Raw genomic sequence first — 13,572 nt, forward strand, 5'->3', positions numbered from 1 at the left:
TCAGTGAATAATGACTTCAGTCTATTCATCAAGCAATCATACTGCATCCGAAGCCACATGAAAAATAGTGCATGAGTTGCATATTATTCATTTTATGGTGCTTTTAGATCTTTTTTTTTTCTTCAAAGCTTCAGATTCAGTCCCCTTTCACTGTAAAAGAGCAACCAGAACATTATTCAAAATATCTTCTAATGCATTCCACAAAAAAAGTCAAAAGTCAAAGTTTGGAACAACAAGTTGAGTAAATGATAACAGAACCAATCTAATGAAGCACACAGACCAGCATTTTTTCAATGGTCCACCAGTTGCACCAAAATGGGAATTCACATTAGCCGAATTAGAAGCTCGAAACTGGTCCTTCCATCATGGCATTGGGTGTAACTTGGAAAAATATGAATTCATGGAGGCATGTGTGAGACCTTTACACTCATACTGATACAGAAATATGTTCCAGATGTCAATGGCGTGTTAGGGTGTCATTCATGATGCTTTTGAAAACAACAACAACAGTGAAAACAATAACAACAGAATTAATGCCACCACAAACACATACATTTCAGTTCAAATGTCAGCTTTTGAAATTCCAATGTTCTATCGCACTTCCAGTGACATTTAAATAGCTCGCTCATCATCATGGTAAGAAACAGGTAAGTCCATGCAAGCGAATCTGTAAATGAGGGTGAAATCCTTTGTACTGTTCACACGTGAGGACACCTTTACATGGAGAGCATTGATCAGTGGCAGTCCAGTACGATATCAAAACTCACCTTTTACTGCCCGTCATGCAATATTCATGAATAGGACTCAGAAGCAAAGTCAAACCCTCAGAATATTCCAAACCTGGCCAGTTCTCAACCTCTGGCCCATGATGAGGTATCTCTGCAACCTCTCCTTTGACAAACAATACAGTTGGAGCAGCAACAATGAAAGAGGAAAAACTAGCAAGTGGTGAAAATGTTATGCATATTACTGTTCAACATATGAACTATTTTAAAACAACATACTGTAGCTGCATATTTTGTGATTTTGGAGAATCAACACCAGCACTGTAGATCAGATATGATGCGTTCAAACATATAACATACTGCACAGGACAAAATCACAAGCTTTCCACTTAACAGGAGTTCATCGTTTCCACCAATCAGAGTGAAGACCTTGTGTAAGTCTATTGTATATAGGGTTCTGCTTCTAATGAGCACAATGGGTGGGCAATCAACGTTGGGTCCATTCACTACAACTCCTTCAGAATGAAAGAAATTTACTTGCACAAAACTGGTCGCAATATACTATTTTTTCCCCCATTTCCACATATTTTCAGCATTACAGCATTACATTTAGAGAACTTAAAAATATTTACAAAAAAAGAAAAAGAAAATTAAATAATGGACCTATGCAACAGAAAGTTAAACAGTTGATTAATTCCACGTGGTAGCACTTAAACTAATGTGAATAAATCATAATCTAGAATGAATTAATCCAGTACAGAGCGCTCATTTCTCACCTCAGTGTGTGACATAGACTACCGTTCAAATGTTTGAGTCGGTAAGATTTTTTTATGCTTTTAAAGAAGATCTTAGCATTTACTGCACTTGATATATAAATACTTTGTAACATTATAAATGTCTTTCCTGCCACTTTTGATCAATTTAATGGATCCTTGGTGATAAAAAAATATTAATAAAAAAAAAAGCGTAGTGTATACACACAGGCATTTATACATATTTTATAATAAAATTGCACAAAAAAGTTTATAATCCCTCACTGCATGATTTTAACTAAGGTTTACAGAAACATGTTAAATGATCACTTATCACATCCTTAAGACTACCTGAACTCTACAGTAGGTAAACAGAAGCATTAGTAAGACCAAACCCCTTTAAATGAACACTCCCTACGCCACTGGGCAGCCCAACAAAAGCTTGAGCCTTTAAAAGCCCCGTTTCATACACCATGAAATGACCTCATTTTCTTGACTGTACCATTAGCCCAGAATCCTTAGCGTGGACCTGGCAGCAAACACAATAGCTTTAGATGTGCCTCTGCATTTTCAGCAAGAGGATTCTGACTACCATGTGAATGATTTACAACCAATACATCTTATATAAGACAGAGGTGCAATCAAAGCTCAGACTTTCTTGCCAAGTTTACTCACTCCCTCTAGATACTAAACTGCCACACACACACACACACACACGCACACACACACACACACACACACACACACACACACACACACACACACACACACACACACACACACACACACACACACAGAGTGACAGACAGTGTGAGCACTGAGGCATAACATCTGTGTGTGGGAACCATTAAATCACCCCGTGGAACATCTGTGTACCTCTGCATTCAGAAGCCCCTCTAATTTAAACTCAATTAATGGTCTTATGCAGCAGCCACCTGACCCCTGTCGCCCCGCCGCAGATGCATAGTATTTCTAAATGCGACTTATGGATCTGCTCGCTCGCTGCCATACATGCCGTATGCCACCTAGGCAAGTGAACCCACAGAGAGTCGAACGACCTGCATCTCACAGGCCCCTGAAAATTGAGGGAAAAGCTTTTTGGTGTCCTCTTAAAAATCACCTGTCCACAGTCATTAGCATCAGAGGGCCACATCCACTGTGAATAGCCCTTACTATTATAGACACACATGTGACAAGCGGCTTGTCTGAGGACCACTGTGCTAAACACTGTCCATTTACAACTCTCTCTATCTCTCACACATGCGTCTATTGCTCACTGACACAGACCTTTTTTCTCTGACACACTCTACTGTTATTTGTGAGAAAAAGTGCTTTCCCTCTGCTCGCTCATATCTCTGAGTGACTGCTGCAAATGGAGATGAAGGAGGGAATAAAAGGGAGAATAATATTCTTTAAAGCAAAAGCTACTGAGCATCACGCTCACACAGCCCATAGTTGTCATTTCTGCACTCCAACCTTCACTCTTAGCAAAGCCTGTTCAAAAGACCATAGCTGGACCCCAGCGTGAGATGATGGAGTCCTGATGGCTCCACAAGACTTTACTTGCTTAAGCCATAAGATGCTTTTTTCCACAGTCATTTACAATATATTTATTAGAGTGACAGTCTCTAGAGAGACCAGACCTTATACTGTATATACACACACGCATACACGTTTTATTCATTTATTTATTTTATGTACTTTTTTCACCAAGTTTGCCGCAATATGAAATATTAAAAAAAAATTAAATAATCTTTTTCAGTTTTAATATACTATAATGTAGTATATTAAATAGTATATGTATATGCTTTTGGGTAAACCATGGTACATTTTATATATATATATATATATATATATATATATATAGGAAGTTCAAAAGAACAGCATATATATTTGAAATAGAAATCTATAACTTTATAAATGTCTTTGCTGTCGCTTTTGATCAATTTTTATTGTATTTTTTAAATTATTTATACAAGTATTTTATTAATATTTATGTGTGTGTACCTACTTAACAATATTTTGGGGACACATTTTACAATACAAAACAAACCTAAATATAAACTAAATCTAAATTATAATCCAAGTCATTTTAGAGTTATATTTTAATTGACAGAAAAAAAAGTCTTGTTTTATATGTAATATCTATCTAATTATATCTAAATCAAATTTCCTACAGTTACATTCAATTTATTAAAAGCTTAGAAATTTACAAATTGGACTAGGAATATTCTGCCCAAAATAACCATCTCAATTAGTGAAGATTATAAATAACCACTAACCTCACATCCTGGCATAATGACCTGGTACTGACCTGATAGTTTTCTGTGGCTTGGCTACATTCGCTTTCACTGTACAGAAAAGAACAGAGCTACTGTATATACTAACTACAGAACTTTTTAACCAGAAACACTTCCTTGGTGAAACAGCTTCACTGAAAGCTTGACCATTTTACAGGTGATCATCAAAATCAACACTCAACAGCATTTCCCAGCACGGAAGCCTGTTGGTCTCAGCTGGACTTTCATAATGAATCTGTCACTCTCCTCACCTGGCTTTGATCCCTTTTCACCTCCACCTATCACTCCTTTGTTCCAGCATGAGCAGAGCATGATGGACAGTGTGAGTAAATGAAAGGGTGAGGTTAAGGTGACCGTGTCCAATCTGCACCGACACAGAGAAGGTGCCGGGTGACATACATGAAGTGAGAGTGAGCGGTGCTGGCAGCAAAGATGCTGTCAGCGTTCAGAGATCCGCCCTCCTGTGGCTGCCACATGCGGGCCGCCGCTGCCAGTCTTGTACCACGCAGGCAACAACAGTCCATCTGCTGCAGATACAGCCAGAGGCGTTCCACCTAGAGCTGGCTGGCATCCCAAGCAACAAATCATCAGTCACTTCTCACCTGCCACCAGATAATTCAACAGTACCAGCATAGAAATGAAGAGCTCCTCCTCTTGTTCTGCTCCAAACTTGAGCTGTAAAGTCACTCTGACTGTTTCGAGGCCCTCTTCGCATCCCCTGGGTCCGATTCCCTAATCCACCTCAACGCAGTGATCCCTTGCCAGACACTGCTGTCACGCTTAATTTCAGAGCCACAGGCTGTGATGTGTAGAGAAACCATACGTTTCCCAGCGGAGTGAGATCTGGGCACGGAGGTGCTCAGCAGGAACGGGGCAGAATCTTGGGAACTGTCCTCAACGACCAGTCTGTCTTCGTCTCTTTAACTACAGGCTCTGGAACTTCAAACGCACATAATAGCGTCGAAAAAACACCTAGTGAGCTTCCTCATTGCCTACATAGGCAGCTGCCTACTAAGACGGCATGAAAAGTAAGCGACTTTGAACACTACATACAGTACACATTGAATGCACACACGAATCACATGGATCATTCATCTCACACTTGATAGAATAAATAGACAACATGAGGAACAATGTGACACTTTAATAGGTAAAAATACAACAACTTCCGGGTAAAATAATTTTTAATAATAAACTTTTTTAGATACACATATCAGTCATAATCAAATATTAGTGATTTTTTTTTTTTTAATTTATGTACAGGGTATGTAATTGTGACATTCATTTGCATTACATTTGCCATCATTCACTGATTTAAAGGTATAATGATAAATTATGGCAAACTTTTTTGGAATAGTGATTTTCCGGCCTTCAGTAATATTTTTAGTGGGCACAGTGATATTTTACAAGGGCTCATAAAATGGTCTAGCAACTCCCCTGCAATGGCATGAAAACAAAGATACATATTGGCAATCATTTTCAGTGCATGCCTAATTTTCTAGGTTTGAAATAATTATATTTTAATAACTTGCAAATTCTGACATCCTGGATTTTATTTCTCACTGTGTTTGTTGCAGTGCTTTCTGGAATTGCCTTTGGCTCCTTAAAATGCTGCCCATGAATGCCTCTTACTGAGCTTTGGAACAGAGCTAATGTCTGCATGAATTTTTGGTCTCCACATGAGACAACACGAGTCTCATTCAGATCATAATTGCCTGAGTTTGTAAATCACAGTTATTTGAATGTCCATCAAGCATGCCGCCGGCGTCACGAAGAGGGTCTAAAATCATCCGTCTTTCTGCTCAGCTAATGACACCAGCACGCAAACATCCATCTGCTGCTACTCAGGCAGCCAACACCACATGAACACTCCCAATCACACACACCTGAACAGTGAGCTGATGTACCTCACTGCTGTTTCACAGTATAAGTAAGCCTGAAAACTGGGAACAGATTTAGAGAATTTCAGCATTACATCACTTGCTCACCAGTGGATGTTCTGCAGTGAATGGGTGCCGTCAGAAAAAGCTGTGAAAAACATCACAATAATCTACAAGTAAGTCTAGTCCATCAATTAATGCCTTGTGAAGTGAAAGGCTGTGTGTCTGTACTAAACAAATCAATCTTTAAGGTGTTTTAACTATAAACATCGCTATCAGTCAATAATCAATGATAATGCCTCCTCTGTTGTGCTTTCACATCAAAATCAGATCAACATACTTGTTTAGAACTGTTTCGGATGTTTTTTTTGTTTTGTTGTTTTGTAAATGGTTGTTGATCTGTGAATATTTCTCTCCTGATTCAGATGACATGATGTTTTCACCCAAGAAAGTATTATTATGGAGAAAGGACTCATGTTTTAGCTTGTTTTTAAATGTTTTGATGGATTTCTTTATTGCAAACAGCTTTTTGTTTCACAAGGTGCTATCTGATAGACTGGAATGGATTATTGTTGTTTAGTGAGAGTCGACAAATGTATTTTTAGCAGCTGTTTGGACTCTATTTCTGACGGCACCCATTCACTGCAGAGGATCGACAGGTGAGCAAGTGATGTACAGGAATGCTAAATTTCTCCAAATATTTTTCAAAGCACAAACAAACACATCCACACCATGGATGGCCTGAGAGTTAAAAAAGTTTGGGATGAACTATTCCTTTAAATTATCTTAGAAAATATAGTAAAATAAACTTAACTAAGTTACACACACTGTACAGTAGCATTGTTACAACTTGTTATGTGACAAGCAAGAACCAATGAGGGTTGATGTCAAAAACGTTGCTCTGTCAAAAACATTCGCTCAAACAATGGTGTGAATTTGGAATTTGGACTATCTGCTTGCGAGTCCATTGGAGGTATGAAGGAGTTTCAAGGAAACCTGTTTGAAAACCATCATTTTTACAATTCCGCTTGGTGACACTATTGGCACAGAAATTGCACATTTCTGCCCTTTCAACTTAAACTAACACATTCAATTCAAGTGCTAAAATAAAACTTCAGATTTTAAGGTGAAGATGAAGTTAATGGCAGCAGTGAACTCAGTTTTCTAAAATCAACAGCATAATCTGTTCTCAATAAGTGCACCGAGACCTCAATGCCAGGGAGGCGCTGCAGGAAGGAGATCACATTTAACAGGCCAGTCTGAGTCCGAACGGGAGGTCAGGAGCGCTGATGTGGAGAACAGCACTATGCAGCACTGCCTGGACAATGCCTGCTCCATCTGACAGCTCGCACACACACACATGGACACAAGAGAAGCTGTACTCATTAAGGATCTGACTGAGGCTGACAAACACGGCTCAGCTCAACCATAGCCCTGGCGCACATACCGCTAACGAAGCTAAGATGCTGTGGTGTGTAAGGAGGACATACAGACTCCTCATTACACCCTACTGCTCTCCACAGCCCTGAAAGTTTTGACTTGTCATCTCTGTGCTACAGTACAGCAGAATTTGACTACTTTGACACTGTCTACTTTGACACTACGGGTCCAGTTGGCCAGTTTGCACTTGTGTTGTTACAGGTCTCTTAATGTGATTTACACAAGTAAGACATTTTCCTGGAACAACATCCTTTGCTGGTCCTGAGACAACATTCCTTTTAACCATAACAGCCCTATAATATTAGGGTTAGGTTTATAGACTGCAGGGATGCAGAGTGAAATTTTGAATGAAAGAAAAAAGAATTCGATAAGATTTAGAATTAAATTAAGCCCCACAGGATGTTGAAATGGAATTTAAACTTGAACGACATGAAGAATTTACTGTTGCAATTCAGTGAAACACAAGTGTGTTGGATTTCACTTATTCCAGTGCTATAAATATAATACTTGTAATTCAATCTAGTACAAATTTTGGTAACACGTAAGGTGTCACGTGTGTAACATGTACTTACTATAATAATAACAATACATTATGCATAATCACATGCAAGTAACCCTAATCCTAACAATTTAGTAAGTACATGTAGATAATTAATATGACTAAGTACTTACAGTATATGTAAAATTACAGTAAAATGGTGCAACCCAAATTTGGTGACAAAACATAAATGATTCATTATTATGCCAATTTATTCTCTGAAATACAAATACTTTTTCTAATGTCTACCAACTTTAACCAAAAACAAATAAAACAAAAATCCAACACTGCTTTAGATTAATAACAGATTTTTACTTTATAAAAATATGTACTGGCATCAAATTATCAATATATTGATTATATAACATATTGAATGAACTATAGAATTTTACAAAATATGTTCTTTCACCATAAAATATAAATTAAATGAAAGCTAATGTATTAAATATATTGATCAACATATAAATTAAATACAAATGTCTACAGGTGACATTGCTTATTTCATCTAATATTTCTAAAAATAGCCTGTATGTTGTATGAACATGATTATAAGTAATTTATACTGAAAAATGTATAACAAAATACAACTACAGCAGTTGTATTTTATTGTAATTGAATTCCCGTTTGATTCAACTTACTAAAATTCAGATTGTAATTTAGTTCAAATAGATTCACTGATGAGTTTGAACCAAGTTAGGTTGAGGTTGGATTGGGATTAGACATTTTTGTAGGATTAAGAACAACAGTATGGTTATAGTAGGGTTGTTGATAGGAAGATTTTTCCAGAAACAATGTTGCAATGTTGTCTTTGGTAAACATGTCATGTATTATGTTTTAAGTATCAGGCAAAAAAAAAAAAAAAAGTAAGGTAATGAAACTCGAATTTAGACTCAAATCTGTAATAACCACCAGGGTTTCAGTATACAACAACAAGCAAGGAAAGAATGCAAGTAAGAGAGAGAGTATGTGTGTGTGTGTGTGTGTGTGTGTGTGTGTTAGAGGTGAGGTGACTGGCTGCACTTACGGCTTTTGGTTTAAACGGTGGCTGAACTTCCTTGTTCTCCAACTTTTCCCAATCCATGTAACGGAAAAAGCCATGTTCCCTGATGTCCCGCTCACCCTCAGGACCACAGCCCAGACGCTTGCCTGGGTGTTTGGTCATCAGCTGAAACAGAGAGGACAACACAATTATGAGAAGACCACTGGTATATAGTATGGCTGTCAAACAATGAAGAAAAATCTAATGAAATGCATAATAGACAGAATAATTAATCAAGTTCATCAGAATTAATAGCATATCTATATTTTCTAACAAAGGTTTTATTTACATTACAGCATGAGCCAATAGTAGTTTCCAAGTTATTACATAATTTATGTACAGTGCATGAGAAATTCTTCATTAAATGTGGATAGTAGATTAATGTGTCACACTAAGAACCCAAACATTTAGTTCAAAATACAGTCAGTGTACTGCTTCCCCTACTCCAGTAGCGTTTCGTTCAATAATTTTGTTTTATGGGTCAAAAATACAAATTGCATTAACATCCCTGGAGGGGGTAAAACTAAATTCACAGAAATGAGAATGTCATTACACTTTTTAGGTCAAATGAATTTTACTTTGCCGTTTCAGCACAGTTGCTCTTCATCAACATTTCCTCCGCACACCCATCTCTCTCCCTTCTTCCCCTTCACCGACAGCTGTTTTATTCCCCAGCAGAACATGCTATGTTGAATATAACAAAATCGTTTGGCTATTTTATTCCAGTGAGTGACTTTAGCATGTGTAGGAGAGATTAGGCGAGGGGAAAAGCTCAACAACTTGCCGCTTTTTGTTCAGCGCCTCAGTGCGCATGAAAAATTGATGGCAGCAGAGAAAGTGTTTCCAGGCTCTTGTAAGGCATAGGTGGAGGTGGTGGAGGAGGGGGGAGATGAAGGTCTCTGCTGACTGGTAGAGCCTTAACCCTCAATGGATCAGGAAGGGACGGGGGCGGGGCCGTTTTGGCTGGGTTGGATCAATCCCTGACCCTACGTGGCTTCTGAACTCATGGCACTTGCGAAGAGCCCTCTGAAGCTTTGTCCTCATTGTCATCATTAATGTATACAGCAGAGGCCGGGACACGCTCACTCGCTGTGTGGCAGCTGGGCCATGCTTCCACAGAGACACAGCTGGCTAATTCTCTCTCTCTCTCCATTCATCCATCCATCCATCCAAATCTATCTGTCCAAAAACACGGCTAATTATCTATCCGCAAAATATATCCATAAAACATTATCTATATGTGCATCAACCCATGCATTATCTATCCATCCATTCATGTATCTATGAAAGTATCTATGAAACACTAGCGACCTATGCATCCATCACATCTAATTCTCCATCTTTTGGCCATCCATCATCCATCCATCCATCATTTTCAGCTTGTTTCTGTGTCTGTACAGCTGACTGCTCGTATTTCACAGCTGTCCTGCCCTGAACGACAGAGCCGCGGTGTAATCTGACAGCGTGATTCGGGAGAGGCTCTAGGGGCCGAACGGAGCCAAAAACACAAGTGACCTGCAGCATCAGAGTCAAGTCAATTGCTTTATCTCTCCCTCCTGGACCTCTCCAGCTAACTGCACACAAGTGTGGCAGGAGTGCTCTTCAGAGAATTCAGCACCGATGCTCTTAAACTTTAACTCGGAGTTAGTGATGGTGACTTGGACGGTCACATGAAAAACAGACAGCCATATACAGTACACGGACGGGAATTTATGCCTCATCGCTGTCCTGACAAACGAATCTAAGATGGTTCATGACCGCTGGTCCAATCTTAAAATCAATGTTTATTGAATTTCCATGGCTATTCTAGTCTTTCATGGTTACTGGATATGAATTTATATTGGATAATCATTCTAGCAAGACTGCAGTGTTTTTATTGGCATGTGAATCTGAAGCTACTTTTAAAGTTACTTTTATTTTACTCTGAAGACTTTTGGCACATGTGGATGTGAATTTGGGTGTTCACACTTGGGTATACTTGTTACAATAAGCAATCAAACCTCTTACAGTAACCATAAAGACTTTAAACACTAATTGACTGAGGATCACACACTACCAGAATTTCAAGTCATGCTGAAAACCACAAATTCACACAAATGTGTCTTGTTGCTATCTGATGCTTAACAACATGCACAATATCCACCGACTGAAAGAAATAATTGTCTGTAGTGAAAAAATTGCAGCCTGTGTCTATAATACACATCAAAAGTAAAAAAAAAAAAATGTAGCCAATAAAATAATATGCATCTGCAAAATTTGCAAACAACTATCCCAAAACTTAGGATTTCACTTATTTTCAATGTTTCCACATCTGGAAGTCATTTTCTTGGACAAAAGGTGTATTCTCATCACTTGAGAACGTGAATGATGTTCCAGAAGCATCTTCTACTTAATGAGGCACACTCAATAAACAGCACAAATAAAAGACTAAAGATCTGTCAACCCTTTTAAATGAGCTATACTCCTACAGCATCAAGAGCAGGCATTAAACTGAGCACGCACCGTGTTCTACACTCAGATGGCTTGACAGATGGCTCCAGATACCATTGTACTGTTAGTGTATGGTAACAAGCGCTTACACAAATACAGCATATGCAAAGAAAAGGAGGAAAGGAGACAGAAAGAGAAAGTGAGCGAGAGTCTGCGTGCGAGCTCTAGATTGGCCTTAGTCCTGGCGTATCGGCCCGTATCAGGCTTGCGTCCCAAGCCTCTCTCAGCGGTCTGCTAGGCTGTGTTCCATATCAAAGAACCACAGCATCCCACTTTAATCCTCCCATATCAGAGCTGTACACTCCATCAACACTGATAATACTCTTTAATTAGCACTCAGAGCACCGCAGTCGCACATATCTGCTGTTACTGCTGCTGCACGGGCGCTTCCTGCAGTACACCATCCTCAGCTTCTGTCAGCTTCATTAAACCAGTCCTTAAACGCATCCGGCAGCTTTAAAATTTATTTATTTTTTGTAAAGAATTAATGCAATATAATTCAGATACTTTATCATCCTCAAATGCTGTGTCTCAAAACGCAGTGAGCGGTCTATCTATACTTGCCAAAATGTGCGGGTGATGGTACCATTCCATAATTATGGTCTGAGACTTTGCTTTACATTTATGCACTATAACAGACACCTTTATATACAGATTCTATCTTTGCTGTTAAATTTATGTTGGTATTAGGATTGTTGTATTATTTTTGGGGGAAGAAATGTATACTTTTACTCATCAAGCATGGATTAAATTGATCAAAAGTGACATTATACATATTATGTTGTCTATATTATGATATGACGTTACAAAAGATGTATATATATATATATATATATATATATATATATATATATATATATATATATATATATATAAAAATCATCAAAGAATCCTAAAAAAAAAAAATTGAATAAAGATATTAAGAAGCACAAGCTGTTTTCAGTATTGATAATAATAAGAAATGTTTCTTGAGCATCAGATCTGCCTAGAAGGATTTTTGAAGGATCATGTGACACTGAGGATTGAGTAACGTTGCTGAAAATTTACAAGAATACATGTTTTAAAAAAATATATTACAATAGAAAGCAGTTATTTTTAATTGTTACAAAACTGAGTTTTGCTTTTTTTTTTTTTAGCAAATACAGCCTAAATGAATATTCAAGGCTTCTTAAAAAAAAAAAAAAAACATTGTTAGTTTATATGAGTGTACAGTATACCAAATTTATTTACCATGGCATTACCAATGTACATTTTTGTAATCAGTATTTTTATGCGTTACAAATAATCCTACTGTATGATGACCAAAAATGCTGTCTAGGTGGGCAGCTCCCGAGGCTTTGGTGCATCAATATACAGTTTTCAGCACGTCTTGCAGAGAGGGTTTAATACACTCACTGTGCTGTTCCCTGCATCTGTCGATGTAAGTGGCACAAATGAATATTCCCTCAGCTGATGTTCCGAGCATTAAAGCCTATATCCCCTCAAACTAAAACCCCAGGCTCTACAGAATTGAAGGGGAGGATTTTCTTTAGCTTTTTTATGTCAGAGCAGAGCATCAACATTTTGATTACGACAGGTTCAATATATCCATCTGTCCTCTGAAAATCACAAGGCCAGACTAAATTAGTCATTCAATTACCATGCTGGAAGAATGATTGCTCTGCTTGGTTAAGGGAAATACCTCATTTATATTGCATGGTTCCAGTGTAGCTTTCCCGGCAGGGCGGGCGGCAGAGCCTTGCGCCTAAAGCCGCACTTGTCCAAACGTACAGGATTTTCCAATCTGTCTTAAAAGTCAAGGATTCATTTAGTATTCCTGCTCTTTTTTAGGGGATTGTTGGGGAGAGAGGCCTCCAGGATCTGACACACTTGCTGCACTGCAGAATTAAGCTATTAGAGAAGTTCAGCAAGCACTTACAGCAGATCCTATGAAGAAGAGAGGGAGACTAAACTCATCAAGACAATGAGCTCTGCAGACAAGCTGAGGAGAATACAGAGGCAGGATAAGTCGAGGAAGAAAAATCGACAAGCAGAAACGACGGAGAGTCTATATCTATGTCGGAAAACACAGAAAACGAAAGGATGGAGAAAAAAGAGGAAGATGGGGGAACAGAAGGCGGAGAGGAGGGGGTCTTTTGTTTATCAGGCTTTCCCAGAAGCATACTGCATTTTCATGAAGCCAGTCAAAGAGGGCCAGCATTCAGATTCTGAACACAGAGGGTTGATTCATTATTTAATGTTCACATTAGCATGAATGTATTAGTGCGCAGGTCCCTCTGGAGACACCTGCTCTCACATCTCTCTTTCCACTTTATATTCCAGAACTTGTTGTCCTCCCAATACCAAAGATTTCCATTGTCCTAGCGCAAACAAAATGGGTAACCATGCAGCATGCTAGGTGGAAGATC

At 38.4% G+C, this 13,572-nt stretch overlaps 1 protein-coding gene across 2 annotated transcripts in view; it reads right to left on the reverse strand.

Moving 5' to 3' along the window:
* Positions 1-13,572, reverse strand: part of LOC127952901 (protein kinase C beta type) — a 117,448-nt gene that overhangs the window by 10,925 nt on the left and 92,951 nt on the right. For both annotated transcript variants that reach the window (XM_052551795.1, XM_052551794.1), the window contains exon 16: positions 8,660-8,800. In XM_052551795.1, coding sequence (XP_052407755.1) covers positions 8,660-8,800 — 141 coding nt within the window. The remainder of the gene's footprint in view (positions 1-8,659; positions 8,801-13,572) is intronic.

Source organism: Carassius gibelio, chromosome B3 (genome assembly GCF_023724105.1).
Source record: "Carassius gibelio isolate Cgi1373 ecotype wild population from Czech Republic chromosome B3, carGib1.2-hapl.c, whole genome shotgun sequence".
In the NCBI taxonomy this organism is placed as follows: Eukaryota; Metazoa; Chordata; class Actinopteri; order Cypriniformes; family Cyprinidae; genus Carassius; species Carassius gibelio.